Raw genomic sequence first — 17996 nt, 5'->3', positions numbered from 1 at the left:
TTGGCGCTGTCTCTCGGCGCTTTCGTGCTGAGTCCGGGAGCGAACTCGCTCCCGGACTCAGCTCGAAAGCGCCGAGAGACAGCGTGGACAGGCCCGTTCCTTGGCGCTGTCTCTCGGCGCTTTCGAGCTGAGTCCGGGAGCGAACTCGCTCCCGGACTCAGCTCGAAAGCGCCGAGAGACAGCGTGGACAGGCCCGTGCGGCGAGAATGAACGGCGTGGGCGGGCGAAGGGCGGGCGGCAGCGAGGAGTTTGCGTGGGCGGTGGGGAAACTCCTCGCTGACGCCAGCAAGAGGGGGAAGACCCAGGAAAGCCACCCAGCAGCTGATCTCCCGGTTGCCATCTACGCATGCGTGCCCATAGAAAAAACGCACGCATGCGTAGATGGTATTTTGACTTCCGGGTTGAAAAATCGCGAAGTACCCTGTTCGCAATGGTTGGGGACGCAATAAACGGGGGATCACTGTATGTTCTTTGTTTTTAACATCTAATTGTAGATAGAAATTACGAAGAAATTATTATAGCTAAATTATAATAGTTACAGATAGCACAGCTAAGATGCTGAAAATTAGTTCAGCAACGTCTAGAAAGCTAGAGTCCCAATTCTTTGCTGTGAAGTGATAAAATTAAAAGTTATTAGATACTTCACATGGAAAAAATTATTTATTTATTTATTCAATTTTTTTAAAAAATGCCACCCTTCTCCTTAGACTCAGGGCGGCTTACAACATGTTAGCAATAGCACTTTTTAACAGAGCCAGCATATTTCCCCCACAATCTCATTTTACCCACCTCGGAAGGATGGAAGGCTGAGTCAACCTTGAGCCGGTGATGAGATTTGAACCGCTGACCTACAGATCTACAGTCAGCTTTAGTGACCTGCAGTACTGCACTCTACCTGCTACACTACCTTAGCTCTATTTTCATCACCATAATCTAAGGATTTAGTTGAAATCAGAAAAAATAAATCCAGTCTTAAAACCTTAGAGATCAATCGGTCCAGCGTTCATTAGCCTGCCTGCATATTGATATATGATAGAAAATAATAATCCAACATATAAATAAAATAATTTCCTCTCTGTTTGGCTTTTATTTTCAATAATATCTTTCTTGCTTGTCTTCTTTTGTATTATATAGAAATATTGTTGAATGTTTTAAGACATTAAAAATGGCACAGTTTAACAAGATAGATGGATGGATGGATAGATAGACAGACAGAATATAGATGGTATAAATCGTGGTAAAAATCCCACATAGAATCCAATAGAAATACAAAGAGAACATGACATATAAATTGACTCAAAAGAAGTTACTTGGAAGCAGTATTGGAAACTTCAACCTGAAAATCACCCAGTCTTTCCCAACCTAGTCCCCCAATAACTCATCAAGGAAAGTTAGGAAAGGTCAATGGAGGGCATGCTATTATTTTGGAATAATAAAGGTAAATCAGGGTATTCAATGTTAAGCTTCTTCCAGTAGCCCATTTCAGTGTAGCTATATTTAATGAATCTTCAAAGGCCTAACTATGATGGCAAAACAATCTTGTAAAAACCAATCAATTATTTTAATAGATGGACTTTTGAGGGACAAATAGCCAAGAATAACCAGCAGAGACAGAAATAAAAGTATACTTAGCATAGGGAAGTAGAATGTGAAAATTTCTGGAGAATCTACATAGGGAAGTGGGATTCTATTATTTGATCGGATCGTTTATTTCTAAGTGAAAATTCGCATGCTTAAAACTGTAATTAACAGTTTCACGCAGCTTCAGGAATTCTGACTTGTAAACCACTGTACAGCCTGGGCTGTTCATCATGTTGCTGGACCCGATAGTAGCTTGAGCCCAAATTCAGTCAGAATGTTATTTTATTTATCAAATTTATATGCCACTCATCTCATGGTATGGTTGTGCAGTATTCATCTAAAGAATGCAATAGATGAATTATCCAAGAATATGCAGATTTTTGCAAATTATTACATTAATTCAGAAGTCTACGGAGAGGGGCGGCATACAAATCTAATAAATTGAATTGAATATGCTATTTTAACAATATTGCATATCCTTTGTCAAAATAAATAAGTTTAATATTTAAGTATACCAAGTATTGTGGCTTTAACATGTTTTCCAATCCTAGCTAGAATAAGTAAGGAGTAGTTCCTCTTTCCCATCACCTACAATGAAAACAATCAGCTCTAAAGACTGAAACATGTCATATTCTGTTTCTATTTAAGGTTATTTGGGAATTAGTTTCACGTCTAATTGACCTGAATAAATGTGCCTAAATAAATAAATGTGCCTAAGGTAGTCTTATGGCATGACTGCTAAGTGTATTTTTTGTAGAAATAAATCCTATATCCATCAGTGAATGAACTTTACAGTGTTTCATAACACATTTTAACAACAACAAAAATGTTTTACTGATATTAAGCAAAATTAATTCCCTAGTAAATGGGTGAAAACCCTGTGGCTTTATTTACTTTGTGGTACCTCCTTTGGCTGTAGTGAATTCTGAAGGAATTTTTTGTAACCGTTTTCCACCTCTTAAAGACAAGGAAATAATCGTTCCGCACTTCATCAAGCAATTTTTCATCTGCTATAGCTATTTTGTGCCAAAGAGTGCCATAAAGTTCTGCTACTATTTTTAGAGGACCGTGCAAATAGACTGGGAGTGATGCAGTTCCAGCATTTCTTAAACTTCAAATCATTTAGGTTGATCCCTTTTGTAACACACTATATCACCATAATCCAACATAGAGGGAGTGCACACAACTAACAACTCTTCCTGGGGTCAATAATGGAAGCCATGTTTATTTTACAAACTTCTAGACTAAGAGACAAATCAATGCCTCCATTTCATTAACTGTGTTATAGATGTGAACTCAAAGATCAAATAGGATGAATTGATGCACAATAAAGCTATTGTATATAATCTTAAATAAGAAGATTCTCGCTCTGATTGATGGAAACAGACCTTCTTTATGATTCAAGCATAAGTTATTTTGTTCTCTTTTTTTTGCCTTTAAAAAAAGTTATACTACAAAAGTCTCCATAATAAATGTCTTTAAAAGTCCCTATAATACAAATTCTAAAAATAATGCAAATACACTTTTTTCTTCACTGTAACACTCAAATAAACTCTTTGTTGTTCACTGTGAATATGGTCCCACATGTGTAAATTGCACTGATTAAAGAACCAAGGAGGGAGATCACTGCATTCATTCACTCATTTTGTAGTATAATTATACACATAACACAGTTATGCTCTTCAATAAAGACTACTATTTGTGAACCTCCAATATTTCTATATGAGGAAAATTAGATTAAATTATAAAATGGGCCATTTATAAGGGCTAAATTTTTGTCCTTAGATGAGCTGAGAATCTCATCCCCTCCCTCAACCAGGACAGCCGCCGCCAAGGGCATTGGTTTGCAAAAATGCATTGTATTCTCAAACAGTGCTTTCTTCTAATGTTTGCTTAGAAATCAATTTCATTGCCCAGAAGGGGGCTTACTCCTGGATAATGAGTATAATAAGACTGCAGTGTATGCATATCCAAAACAAATTAGAAATCCTTATTAACTGAGGGAAGGAGTGAATTCCGAGGACCATTTACAGCAAAATTACAACATACTGAAAGCAATTTCTGGCGAAAACATGACAATAATCTTTTGTGACATTGCGAGGGCACCACAAAAATATCCCCGACCACCTCAAGATAAACAGCAGGTATTTCCAAAATGATATGTTACTATAACATTGTATATTGAGAATGCTTATAACTTTGCCCCTCTAAAGCTTCAATATCGTTTGATTTTTTTCCCCTGTTAATACATTAACACAATGAGCACCAATAAATAAACTAGAGGAAAGCTCTTAAAAGATTGTATTAATATTACATTGTGCAAAACATGTAATGACCTACATTCTATACACATACCCTGACTAAAATATGCAGGCTAAATTCAGAAGCCATTACTCAGTTTCTTCTTTTTCCTTGGCAATTCAAATGGCCACAATCTTGTAATTACGTATACCATCTTCCCTTGATTCTGTGGGCTGCAGGAGGTAAGCATATGCTAAACTACTGCCACAGTGTCCAGCTAACACTGCACTGTTAACATCTGTGGAACCTTTGTTATTGGTCTGAATAAGATCAACTACAGGCATTGAATAATGGCTTCCATATTTGGCCTGATTTTGTGATTGGTGTTACACTTACATTAATCCCCTTAAGTGCAGGAGAACTTTTTTATGATGATGAGGATGAGGATGATTTGCAAAAAGAAAAGTCACTGTTGTAACAGATTTAGCAGCTGATTTCCAAACCTGCCCTCTTATTGGGAAGATGAATAGCTTATAAAGTTTAGACAATAAAGTAACTCTTTCAAGATCCATTATAATGTGATTATCCAGCAGGGGTAGGCTTTTTAGTTCCATAAAAGAAGGACGGCTCCGTATCTATTTATCATTAAGTGCTTTCTTCATTCAAATAAACAATAGTTCAATTCATCAACATGTCTTTTGCTGCTGAGAAGACAATAATGATCCCTGTCAGGTAACTGGGTGTCCCAAACAAAATTCTCATTGCTTCTTCAGACAGAGGCTAATAGAACTCGAGCCAATTTGGAATCTAAAATTTTGGTTTTCTTTTTTTTCTTTTTTAATAATAATTTGAAAAACCTAGGTCAACCAAGTTTAGTAATCTGCAGGTCTCCATTTATCTTTATCGTATCAATAGCTGACAACTTCTCAATGCGATGGTAAAAATCAAAAAGCTGGTGTCCATCCACGAATATTCTAAAACGAGGGTGTTCGCACAATATTTCAACCTGTAAGAAATAAAGTATGGATGAGAACCACAATTTTAGTTGGAAGAACATTTTAAGAACTCACAAGTAGTGTTGATATAAGAAGTGCTAACTATCACATAGCTTTGACCACCTATGTGGTGTGGATCATCACTCACAGATGGCCTTTTTTTGCAATCCAAGTAGACAAACACAGTGATCTGTGCAAAACTGACAGGTTATTTGCAGCTGAAAAAAACCCCCTGCTCGCAAAATCTTTGATTAACATCGCGAAAGCCCCTAAGTCAAATTCAGTTTCATATTTGTAGTCAGAGAATAAGTATAGATTCCTAGTTATTAACTCAAGTAGTAATTAACTAAAGCAAATGGATAAGTAAAGTGACAGAACATAATCAAAGTACTGATGAGCAGTGTTCCCTCTAATTTTTTTTTTGGGGGGGGGGGCGGAAAAGTATAGTGTCTGAGCGGCAGTCCCTTTGGGACTGGGCGGCACAGAAATAATAAATAAATAAATAAATAAATAAATAAATAAACAAACAAACAAATAAAAAATCCATCCTGTTTTGCCCCAGAGAATTTCAAAATAAAATACTGTACTGTGTGTCTATAACAGTGAGCTCATAATAGGGCAACTCTATCAATATCAAAATGCCACTTACATAGTTGAGCTAGTTTCAAACTAGATTTTGATTTTCTTTCTCTCTTCCTTGCTCCCATTCTTTTTCTTTCTCTTTTCCTTCCTCTCTTTTTTTCTATCTGTTTCTCTCTCTTCCTCTCTCTCCCCTTCCCTCTCACTCTTTCCCTCTCGGCTTCTGGGCAGGTTTGGAAAACTCTGAGTTGATGATGATTTTTAAGTGAGCGATTGCTCACTGCTCAGTTTAGAGGGAACTATGCTGATGAGTTAAAAATTGCATCGTTGGGTGTATGGTGTAGATGAGGATGAAAAGGTACAGTAACAATGCAGATTTTTCAATAGAAATACAACTGAATAGCTGGGATATCTTCTTCAGCATGTTAATTATGGATTTCATAGATAATATTCTGCCTTTTCTTTCCTAATGCAAGTATAAGTGTGCAAAGCTCTAATACTTAATGCCTCTCAGATGGGAAAAACATATGCATAACTTTTGCAAAACTCTTCCATCAACAACACTATATACATTTTCAAAACACTTAAAGGAAACATGTGGAGTAAATATAAATCTTTCTGATTTAGTATTTAAAAGACAAGATCTAATAGCTAATTGATACAAATAAAGGGCTCCATTCAACCTCATGTAAGTCAACTTCTACAGGTGTGGTTGAAGTTTCTCATGGTCTCCTTAAATGGAATAAATTTGTGTAGATCTTGTAATTTGTGCTGAAAGGTGCAGCACCTTACAATATCACCACTGCTACACTGAAAGAAAATACCCAATACCTGATCATCCATCAAGATTTCAAATCTAAAGGTAGATTTGTTCTCCTCAACCCTAGTTCAAACCTTAAGCGCTCTGTTCTACTAACTTTCTTTACTCTAGTCACAAAGGCTTTTGTTTGTACAACCGGATGGAGCAATAATTACAATTCTAAACAGTTTCATGCCAGCTACCTCAAATTCAAAGCTATGTATATCAGTACTTAGTAACTATAGAAGCAAATATTAATGTCCTTTGTGAGCTCTTATGGTGTGTAAACATAAAAATTTAAAAATAAAAATAAAATAATGGACTCAAATCTTGAATGATAAGGTGGAGATTTCATTCCTCCCCAAAATAGTGACTGCTTCTAGGACAGAAATAAAACATTTTATTTGTCTTTATTTAATAAAAATTAAGCATATTGATATGACAACACTATAGTTACTACTCTTTCAGTATTATTTTACTCTTTCAGTAAATCCTTCAGTAGATCCTTGGAACAACCTTCCAGCAGACATGGTTGGTAAATCCATAGTAACTGAATTTAAACATGCCTGGGATAAACATACAGTGATACCTTGTCTTAGGAACTTAATTGGATCCAGGATGAGATTTGTAAGGTGAAAAGTTCGTAAGACGAAACAATGTTTCCCATAGGAATCAATGGAAAAGCAATTAATGCGTGGAAGCCCAAAATTCACCCCTTTTGCCAGCCAAAGAGCCCGTTTTCGTGCTGGTGGGATTCCCCTGAGGCTCTCCTCCATGGGAAACCCCACCTCCGGATTTTGCGATGCTGCAAGGGAATCCCAGCGGGGGAATCCCAGCAGCGCAAAAACGGGCACTTCGGCTGGCAACGGAAGTCTGGAGGTGGGGCATCCTGGCGGCAGTGGCCAGTTCATAAGGTGAAAATAGTTCGGAAGAAGAGGCAAAAAAATCTTAAACCCTGGGTTCGTATCTCGAAAAGTTCAAATAACGAGGGGTTCGTAAGATGAGGTATCACTGTATATCCATCCTAAGATAAAATACAGGAAATAGTATAAGGGCAGACTAGATGGATCATGAGGTCTTTTTGTGCTGTCAATCTTCTATGTTTCTATGTGGTTAATAATCGTGCTTTATTTTTAACATTAACTAATACAATTCGTAATGTTTTTGCTATCTATTTTTTGGGACTCTGCACAACCTTGAAGGTTTAGGACTTTCACTTATGGTATCACTGCATAAAAAGAAAGAAAGCACTCAATGATGATGGACATAATCAATCAAAACCAAGCATGATGATTTTGAATGGAAGACTGCAGCAAAATTTCATTTAGAGTCTTTAAAACTTTTTTAAAAAGATCTTAAAATACTCATAAATAATATTCTGGTCTCAACTTCATTATTCATTTAAAGTTACTTGAAAGCAAATGTTCACCATACAAAAGGGGGGGGGGACTCAATTGGCATCTAACTCATAAATTTCCCACAAAATTTAGAAGCTGCAACAGTATTCAAGATGATTCCCCAAATTTTCTTACTGACAATAACATATTATTGTCTGACAAGTATATATTTCTTGTGTGATGACAATAAACATATCTAGGATTCCAAATGAAGTACAGTTGAGCAGACCATCAATGCTGGAGTAGATAATCATATTTTGGGGATTACAACTATCATCCAATAGATCTGGAAGAGGTCCTATATTACAGTATACTCTATAATTGGGGAAGCCCATTGAATAACAGAATCACTTGCTGAAAAGACCAATCACTGATAATTGCCATTAGTGTTATAACTCATTGAATACTATGCCAAAGGAATTATATTCATTTCCGTAACTACAAGACAACAAAATCCAGTTCTCAAACCCAAATTATATTTTGCTTAAATTAGTGGTTCTTATGGTGTGGCTTGGGGCCCCTAAGACCCCTTCAGGGAGTTCACAAAGTTAAATAAAAATTTTAAATTACTTAGTTTTCCAATATAGTAAACATAAAAAGATATCATGCATGCAAACCAAAGCTCTTTGTGATTCTCAATCATTTTTAAGAATGAAATGAGACCTGAGATGTTTGAGGAACACCAGTTTAGATTATACATAATGTGCTATCTATAAGGCTACCCCAGCTTATTATAACAGGATTATTCAGTGGCCCATGCAATAAGGTACCACTGGGCACTTTTCAAATAGCTATATTGTTCATTCCCAACAAATCAAATTGAATACGCTAGTTTTAAGCTACAAATCTTTATTACTACAGTACCAAAGGAACTGTGTTCTTAGATGGTGACCCTGGATGATCACTGGGATTAGCATCAAAAGCTCTGTGGCAGGATCTTCTGACAACTGATAAAGTGATTACTAAAATGAATAAATGGACCTATTTTTTAAAATAACAACCCACTAATTCTACTTTAGGAACTTTTCCTACAGTCTTGCTTGTCCACTTGAGCTAATTCTTTGTTTTTTTAATGTTGGGTTTGGTAATCATTGGCAATGTTTCAGACTTGCTGACTGTGGTTATATTTCTTGATTATATTTGTTTGGGCTCCTTGTCATTCCAGCTCCTTCAAGAGCATACTAAAGGCTGACCAATACTAAATGATGCCCTCCTTTGCTCTTGAATCCTAAAACAATATATTGTGTCCATGTCCTAAAACCAGTATTGCAAAGCAAATGCAATGTGGCTCTTAGAATAACAGTGACATTACTGAAGAAATGTAAATTGGTTCTGATAGCTATTCTGAGCTAACTTCAAAACTGTGCATACCATTTACCCTGTATTTTAAACTAGTTTTTCTTCTTCACATCTTTTTAAAAGTATAAAATAGCAATAAACAATATTGAAAACTATCATTAAAATGTTGGTTTCTCTCAAGCTTCCATTGAGTACTTACTAAGAACAAAGCAATGCATTTTATATATAAATAGATCTAAATGACCTCCACCAACAAACAAGGAATCACATAACCCCAAGATGCACAAAGGAATTAAAGACCAATTCGTAAAGTATAAACCTATAATAGCATGGGTTTCTGTTTTTCAGTGTTGTTCCTTATATGGCACTGTTTCTCATCATCACCCTACAGAGCAGAGTCCCCCAGGGGAGTACTGTAAAATAAATATATGAGATACTTAAGAACATTTAAAAAGATTTTTTTTAAAAAAAAAAATTATTTTTTCTCTTCTCATTCCAGCCCAATAAGTCATCTAGGAATGAATGTCCTTCCAATCAGCTGAGAGGAGAGATCAGTATGCGGATCACCAGAATTGAGATATAAGGTCAATGCTGTTGAATAACTATGTGAAGCTGCTGAAGAGGTCAGCACAGAGTGAGGCATCATTAATACGTAGATGATACCCAGTTAAATATTCCATCACAGCAAAACCAGCACTTAGAGACAGTCAGCATCTGGATGAGAAAATCAGACTAACATTGAACCTCAGTAAGACAGAGTGAATATGGATCAAAAAACTGACTGAGAGAGGATGCAGTCTATCTTTGGCCCTGGGTGGAATTGTGCTTACGCCCTGGAGATCCTTTTATACTAGCAGCCCATGTTTGAACAGCAGGTAGATACCATGACAAAGTTGGGCTTTAAAACCTTCTGACAAGTCAATGGGGAAGCCAGATTCACTTAACAACTATGTTCTTAACAACTGCAGTAATTCATTTAACAATTATGGCAGGAAAGGCCGTAAAACTCATTTAACTGCCTCGCCTAGGAAAATAAATTTTGGGCCCAGATGTGTGTGGTTGTAAGGTGAGGCCTACCTGTATAGGGCTTTTACTGGATGCCACTTAGCTTCTGAATGCGATTCAACATGCTGGTGATCCCTTAAAAACCCTACACAACTCATGGGTTGAATCTTTCTGTCTACTAAGGTCTAGAGGTGACTTGCTTATGGTCCAACCACAGAGGAAACATATAGTCAAATCTTCTCAGCGATAGCCTTGTATGGCATTTGGTTTGTAGTGGCCGGCTATGGCTACTGTTGTATTGGTGAGAGTCAGCAAATGAAGAAAGAAAAGGGGAGAAGCTCAATTCTTAAGAGGTAGCTGCGATGTCACAAGGATTGTAGAGCTGGCCTGTGGAGAAATGCAGAGACTACAGTTCCATTGGCCTAACCTAGTATTTTGGGGACTAGAGACTGCAGTTCCCTTGGCCTAACCTAACAATGTTGGGGACTAGACTCCTAGAGGGACACACACCTCCCTCAGTGGCTGGGGGACATTCAATTTTGTTCTGACCCAAAATTGGAGAAAGAGAAAAGAGAGGAGAGAAAAAGAAGATGCAAAATGGGAGTGGCTGGAGAGAAAAGGGGAAGAGTAAAGTTACATAAGCACATAGAACACTGAGAGAGAAGAGAAACCCATGGTGGCTTCTTTGGAGAAAGGGAAGGTGTCAGCCTCCACACTGCTTGCTTTCTTCAGCTGCCATAGAAACATGGTGAGGTAGTGGGGTGGAAGGTTAGGTATTTGGGTGGGCGTTGGGGAAGCATGCTGGAGATGTCTCTACTTGTATTTGATTAGGAGGTTAGGGAGGAAAGTTCTCATCACATACTGCCAGGCTACATGGACGTGTTTACAGCCTGCTCAGGGTGACAGATCAGCTGTGGAAGCCTCAAAGGTCGGTGCACCCACCTGATATCATGGGACATGGAGATTGGGGGATATGCCCAGGAGGGTTCTGAGGGAAGGTTGGGGATTCTTGGTACAGTGTTCCATCGATTTTCGCGGGTTCAAACTTCATGGAAAGTCTATACCACAGTTTTTCAAAAATATTAATTAAAAAATATTTCGCGTTTTTTTCCCCTATACCAAATTTCCCCCTGCCCGATGACGTCATGTGTCATCGCCAAACTTTCGTCCGCCTTTAATAAATATTTTTTAAAATAAACTTTAATAAATAAACATGGTGAGTAATAATCTAAATGGTTGCTAAGGGAATGGGAAATGGTAATTTAGGGGTTTAAAGTGTTAAGGGAAGGCTTGGGATACTGTTCATAGCCAAAAATAGTGTATTTACTTCCGCATCTCTACTTCGCGGAAATTAGACTTTTGTGGGCAGTCTTGGAACACATCCCCCATGAAAATTGAGGGAACACTGTATATGCATTTGTGTGCCTTTTGCCCCAAAACTTGCTTTCCTTTTGCCGCTATCAGTTCTTGTCTAGTAAAAGTACTCATCTCTATCAATATGGAGTTGGGGGTTTTCTTTCCTGGACTCTGAATGGAAGCGCACCTGACAGAAGGGAAGTCCCAGGGAAATGACACCTTCAATCAACCAAGAAGCAGGAACCAGCTACTGTTGGAAAAGTTCTGATCTCTGGGGAAGGGTTGGGCAGAACACCCTGAAGATAGTGGCTCTTCCCCCAAGAGGGGAGAAGGTGACCAGCCAGATGGATCCAGAACGATTCAAGACCATTATTTTCTTTCCACTTTCTGTAAAAAGCCCAGAAATTGAAGGGACATAGAATGAAGAGGGAGGAAGTGGAGGAGTTAGCAGGAGAATTAGAGAATAATCTCTGGGAGAGAGATTAGGATTTGACAACCAGAAAAAGCCAGGATTGTGTTGTATGTATAGTGAAACTATTTACATAGTAAACATATTTAAAACAGTACATACCTGTTTTAAAAATGTGTACTATATAATTCCACTATACATAGTAAAAGAAAGCATTTTTCTCTGCAAACTGCCATCCTTGCAAACCTAAATACACCTCCAGTTTAAAAGAATCCCACCCCTTTGGAACAGGGGTCTCCAACCTTGGCAACTTTAAGACTTGTGGACTTTTAAAAGTTGGCTGAGGAATTATGGCAGTTGAAGTCCATAAGTCTTAAAAGTTGCCAAAGTTGAAAACCTCTACCTCCTGATATCTGAAACACACCGTCCTTATTTTGGAATATCTGTGAAAATATGACTGGAGGGCTGGGGGGGGGGGGGGGGATGAGTAAGATCTTTAAAACATGGATGTCAAACTCGCGGCATCACATTGTCATCACATGACATTTTTCCCATCTGAAGAGCTGGGGTGGGCGGGGCCTGTGCATCTGGCTGTGGGCTGCCAGTTTGACCCCCTTGATTTAAATTTTGTCTCATCAGATTTTTTTGAAATTGTTATGGATTGAATTTATTACAAGCCTTAAATCCTCCACCAACAATATCCTATAAGCCAGTGATGGTGAACTTATGGCACAGGTGCCACAAGCGGCATGCAGAGCCATATCTGCTGGCATGCAAGCTGTTACCCTAGTTCAGCTCCAATGTGCATATGTGTGCCGGCCAACTGATTTTTGGCTCACCCGGAGGCTCTGGGAGGACATTTTGGGCTTCCGGAAAGTGTCTGGGGGATGGGCATTTTTGCCCTCCCCAGACTCCCGAGAAGCCTCTGGAGCTGGGGTGAGCAAAAAACAGGCCTACTGGAGGTTGGGAAATGGGCTGTTTCAGGCCTCCAAAGGGCCTCTGGGGGGTGCGGGCAATTTTCCCCATTCCCAGGCATTGAATTATGAGTATGGGCACTCGCGCATGCGCGATAGCACACACACACACAGAGCTTTCGGCACCTGAGGACAAAAAGGTTCACCATCACTGCTATAAGCCATTCAAGGTCTTCAGAAATAAATTAAAGTAAGTAAGTAAGTAAGTAAGTAAGTAAGTAAGTAAAGTAAGTAAGTAAGTAAGTAAGTAAGTAAGTAAGTAAGTAAGTAAGTAAGTAATCAAACTGCATGTTTCATTAAATTAAATTTAATGGGGGCAGTTTATTTTAGGAAAATCACAAATGCAAACATTTTCAGGGACGAAAAAAACAGGGACCAATGCAGATGATCTTGGTTGTTTCCCAACATTCTCTTGGACCACCTCAATTTAATATTTTTAAGCATCATTTGAGGAATCCAATGCTCTTCCTTCTAGTCTTGCATAGGTATCTTCAATGAATGCATATGGAGTCAAAGGAGGAGAGGAATGTAATAACTCCTTGACCGCACATAATCATGAATACAGGACTTACCCCCTGCTCTTTATTAAAGCTATTTATTATTTCCTTCTTTAGGCCACTGTATGAGCCTGAAAAAAATGTAGCTGCTTTAATGAGTGCAATTCTTTTCACAAAGCGTCTTTTATTTTGCTCTTATATCAAAAGCATCTTTTTTCCAATCATGGAAGGCCTGAATGAATAATGGAGAACGTTTTTTAACCTACAGACAGCTCTAAAATCTATTTTTCCTTTTGAATATAATGCTATGGCATTATTTTGTTTTGTTTGTTTTGTTGATTATCTCTACATCAAGAGTCTAAGAGTGCTTTTCATTTGAATGTGCATCTGATCTGAATGGTCACCTAGGTAGTCCTCAACTTACAACAATTTATTTCGTGACCTTTCAAAGTTACAACAGCACTGAAAAAAGTGACTTATACCCATTTTTAATCTTTACAACCTTTGTAACAACCCCAGGATCATGTGATCCAAATTCAAAATGTTTTTGCAACTGTTTTGTACTTATGACTGTTGCTGTGTCCCAAAGTCATGTGATCTCCCTTTTGCAATCTTTTGATTAGCAAAATCAATGGGGAGGCCAGATTCACTTAACAACCATGATACTAACTGATCAACTGCAGTGATACCTTTAACAATTGTAGGCAAGAAATGTCATAAAATGGGGCAAAACTCACTTGACAAATGTCTCACTGAACAACAGAAATTTTGGGCTCAGTTGTAGTCTTAAGTCAAAGACTACCTGTATTACATCCCCCTTTTCTTATTATAATAAGATGATGTAAAAGAACAGAATAATATCAAAATACATTTAGCACTTTTTTTAAAAAAAAACCACTATTGCTATAACCGTTATAGAAGCTAATCTCACTCCAGAAGAGTGAGTAGCAATACAGTAACCCCTCGGTTTTTGCGGGGGATGCGTTCCAAGACCACACGTGAAAAACAAATTTCCGTGAAGTAGAGGAAAGATAGCTTTTTATGTATTTAATGAGTATTTGGACTTTTAAAACTGTTCTGTCGAGCTCTCTGGTAGAATCCTCCCAAAAATGCACAGATACAATTTCAGACACACACACATTTGAAAATTCAAAACAATGTTCTTTATAATGAAAATTCACTTAACCCAAGCCCTCTTTTGGGATAGCAAAGAGCACTTGTCTTCAAACAAACTGGTAATTTGTACAAGTCCCTTATCAGTTCTGTGATACTTAGCTTGCAGCTGTGAGACAATTCACAGTCCTTCTTTTTTCACAAAGTGAAACACACTTTGCCCTGGTTTAGTTTCAAAGCGGGGAAAAATCAGCACACAAAAGGTCAAACGCAGCAAAGCAGGCACGAAACACAACGATCAGATAATCCTCCACAATGGCCAAACCCACAGGCTGCTCTTTATAGCAGCCTCACTAATTACCACAGCCCCACCCAACCACAGGTGGCCTCATTTTCTTTGATAATAATCTCTCAGTTGTTGTTGCCTATGCATCACTCTCCTCATGCATGGCTGTATCATTAACTCTTGTTCTGAATCCAAGGAGGAGCTAGATAATTGATCTCCTTCTGAGCTGTCTGCCACTCTCCTCCTTCCTGTCACTCATGTCTTCTTGGTCAGAGGAGCCTTCATCAGCAGATTCCACTGGGGGGGGCAAAACAGGCCTGCAGCATGTGGATGTCTCCCCCACATCCACAGTCCTTGGGGCAGGAGCTGGGCCAGAGCTAACCACAACAAAAACCCACCCTTTGCATTAAACATTCATTTTATAATGTTCCTCAGCTGGAACTACATGTGATATCCTACCAGTTTCTTTAATAGAGTACAGTAGTATTGTAGAATTTTCAATGGATTTAAAATTTTCAATGGATTTAATGGATTTAATCCCCCTTTGAAACCCCGTGAAGTAGCGAATCCGCAAAAGATGAACCGCGAAGTAGCGAGGGATTACTTTATATGAAAAGCCGAGAATAGGGGAACATACCCAATAAAACAAAAAGACATGGAGACAATACCAATGAGGATATAAATCATACGGCAACCACTTCAAATAATGGCATATTTTAGAATGTTTTTAATTTATATTTATAATAACCATACCCAGAAATGTTCCTCTATCTGGATTGAATAAATAGCCATCAGAATGAATGTATTCTTGGTCTTTGCCTAATATTACATTCATACAGATAAAAATCTGTATATACACTGTTGTCTAGAGGGCAAAAATTAGCACTGAAACACACCCAGAACAAAACCATCAAAGTTACATCAGTGTCAACAGTGTCAGTGGTTAGTCAATAAACTCTCAGTACTCACCCTGAAGGGCTGGTCAGGGATAAATGGGAAATATGGAAGCGATGACTGTTCTTCTCCCCATTCTCCAGATATGCAGGAATTCCTGAGGAACTGTTTGTCTGAAAATATGGCTTTCAGTTCGATTGCTGTATCCGCAGGAGGACCTTCTGAATCTCCACATGTAAGACTGATGTCAAAACTGTAAAAAGAAAGAGTATCTCCTCACTCACCCAAAAGAAGCAATGAAATTCCTAGATGCAGCCTATGTATAAGCAAATGTCTTTCTAGCTAGCATTGCCAACAATAATTATAGGTGGTGTTGTTTTAAGGTTTCAAGTACACCACTTGTATCTTCTGTACTGTTCTCAACATACTTCGTTCCTTCACCCCTACCAAGGAGATGCTCTCTACCCAGAGGCCATCTCTCCTTGTGCCCATTTATAAGAAATCTTCCCTTAAAAATGTATTACATCTATATCCGCCTCCTCCCTATAGGTCAAATGAGAAACCAACGTTCTATATTTACAACAGATAAAAATAACTTTCCTCGGGAATGATGGATGTTGGGCAGATACATTCTTCTTGTGGGAACAGAGTTTTTTCTCGTGGTTCTTGGACAGAGAAGGAATGTATGGACAAGGATGGAAAAGCCCTGCCAGGAGAAGAAAGCAGGCCAGGCCTGTGTCTTGTTACCTCTCTGGGTTGAGATCCACGATGCCCATTACCACGACTTTCTTGCCTGGCCTCATTCCTCCTTTGATGTGCCCACAGAAAGGGACAATCTGGAAAAGGATTGGAGGGAGTCAAAATGAGTAGCCTCCGATTACAGAGTTGGAAGGAGAAGCGGGCCAGATCAGGCCTGGAGATAATAATAATAATAATAATAATAATAATAATAATAATAATAATAATAAAAAAAAAAAAAATAAAAGAGAAGGAAAGAGGGAAAGCAAATCCTTTTACCAGTCGTGGAAAATACACTTCGGCTTGAACTGGGGATCCCAAGGAGTTGTTTAAAAGTCTGTCCTCTATTTTCTAAAAGAGAAAAAAAACCCACATTCAGACACAGAAGGCACCCTTTGTGTTCATCGCCCAGGGAAGGATGGAAAGGGGGAAGAAAGGGAGGGGGGGTGGCGGCTGAGCAACAGAGCGCCAATTTCATTTCAAGTCTTGAAGAGAGAATCCATCTTTTTCTTCCAGCCCTTTTTTTTTTTTTGCAAAACAAAGGGTGTTGCCTCCCAATTTCCCCAGCAAAGTCTCCCAGGTACAATTCATGCCTGGCTGCTCAGATCCATGCACCTCCTCCCCCACAATCTAGGCATCTCACACACCTGATCATCCAGGTACAAAAAAAGGCAAAACAGACTTATCCCCTTCCCACATAAACACACCTTGCAAACACATCACACCATACAAACATACCGGCAGGGAGAAGGCACAAGAAACCCCCACCCCACCCCATCGCCTTTCAATCCCTGAGGCGTTTTTTTCTCCTTGACGCCGCTGCAAACAGGTCCCCCTTCCTCATCCTCTCCAGATCCCAATCCGCAGCTCCGACCCGTCGCTAGGCGGGATCGCGGCAAGAACCGGGCGCCGCCGACCCGCCTGGAAAACGCCCGGCTCTCACCTTTGCCGGCCCCAGGAGCCGCGAAGGGTTTTAGGAAACGGGGCCACTTACCACCGCGTCCCTCTCTGCCACCGACCCCGCCATCTTGTCGAGACGGTGCAGCGAGCTAAAGCCTCGCTCGGCTGTGGAGGAGGGAGAGGGGGAGCCGCAGGAGGGCAAAAACCCGGCTTAGACGTGCCTGCCGAGCGCTGGCCGAGGTGCATCCGGAGCTCAACTGGCAGGGAAGCCGAGAGAGGGAGGGAGGGAGCCAGAGGGGGGAGGGACGGGGGCGGGAGCTAATCTCGGCTGTCCCGTGCCCGGGATCCAGGAGGCATTCTCCGCAAAGCCCTTAGCCGCCCACGCCGCGCGCAGTTGGGGATGCAGCAGCAGAAGCGGTGCAAGTGGGAGATGAAGGCGCGGAGCCGGCCGGCTGCTCGGCCACGCTGGCACTTTAGTGAGCCCTGGCCGGGATTTCAGGAAACGCCGTGCAAGGCTGAAAGGAGCCGGGCGGGGTCGGCGGGAGCTGTTGCAAGCTTCTTCCGTTCGTACTTTGCCTCCGAGCTTGCTTTGCTTGCGGGAAAGCAGGAAGAGAAGGGAAAAGCCGCCAGCTTTGGAAAGGGGCCCACGATGCAGCTCGGCCGGCCTCGGGAGGTGGCAGCGAGAGCGGCTGTTCTAAATAGACCAGGCTTGGCTGGGAGGTGGAGCGGGCGGGGCGCAGTTTGGGCTCCGCCGTTGGTAGAACGGAGTGGGCCTGCCGCGTTGGGATGATCGCTGTGAAATGCCTACTCAATCTATCTACACACACACCTTTAGTTTCCATTTGATCTACCGCCCGGTGAAAAGGTGTTTTGGAATTTATGCTTTAAAAAAAACCCCACGCAAATAGCCAGTATATGAGTGTAATAATACAA

General features: G+C 39.9%; 1 protein-coding gene across 1 annotated transcript; it reads right to left on the bottom strand.

Annotated features, from left to right (window-relative positions):
• Nucleotides 1-2781: 2781 nt before the first annotated feature.
• On the bottom strand, nt 2782-17778 carry LGALSL (galectin like). The gene is made up of 5 exons (XM_070738090.1): nt 17158-17778; nt 16443-16514; nt 16173-16261; nt 15501-15678; nt 2782-4828 (listed from the first exon to the last, which is right to left on the bottom strand). The coding sequence occupies exons 1-5, from the start codon at nt 17188-17190 to the stop codon at nt 4685-4687; spliced, it is 516 nt and encodes a 171-aa protein (XP_070594191.1). The 5' UTR covers nt 17191-17778; the 3' UTR covers nt 2782-4684.
• Nucleotides 17779-17996: the final 218 nt, after the last annotated feature.

Source organism: Erythrolamprus reginae, chromosome 1 (genome assembly GCF_031021105.1).
Source record: "Erythrolamprus reginae isolate rEryReg1 chromosome 1, rEryReg1.hap1, whole genome shotgun sequence".
In the NCBI taxonomy this organism is placed as follows: domain Eukaryota; kingdom Metazoa; phylum Chordata; class Lepidosauria; order Squamata; family Dipsadidae; genus Erythrolamprus; species Erythrolamprus reginae.
Note: the sequence above shows the minus strand (reverse complement) of the source record. Positions and strands in the feature narration are given on the sequence as shown.

What these genes read in the sequence shown, in the direction of transcription:
- LGALSL (XM_070738090.1), bottom strand. Translation starts at nt 17,190, where the DNA reads ATGGCGGGGTCGGTGGCAGAGAGGGACGCGGTG. An exon ending in TGGCAGAGAGGGACGCGGTG is followed by an intron (nt 16,515 to 17,157) that starts GTAAGTGGCCCC and finishes TTTCTCTTTTAG; the next exon opens with AAAATAGAGGACAGACTTTT. An exon ending in TCCCTGACCAGCCCTTCAGG is followed by an intron (nt 4,829 to 15,500) that starts GTGAGTACTGAG and finishes TATTTCTTACAG; the next exon opens with GTTGAAATATTGTGCGAACA.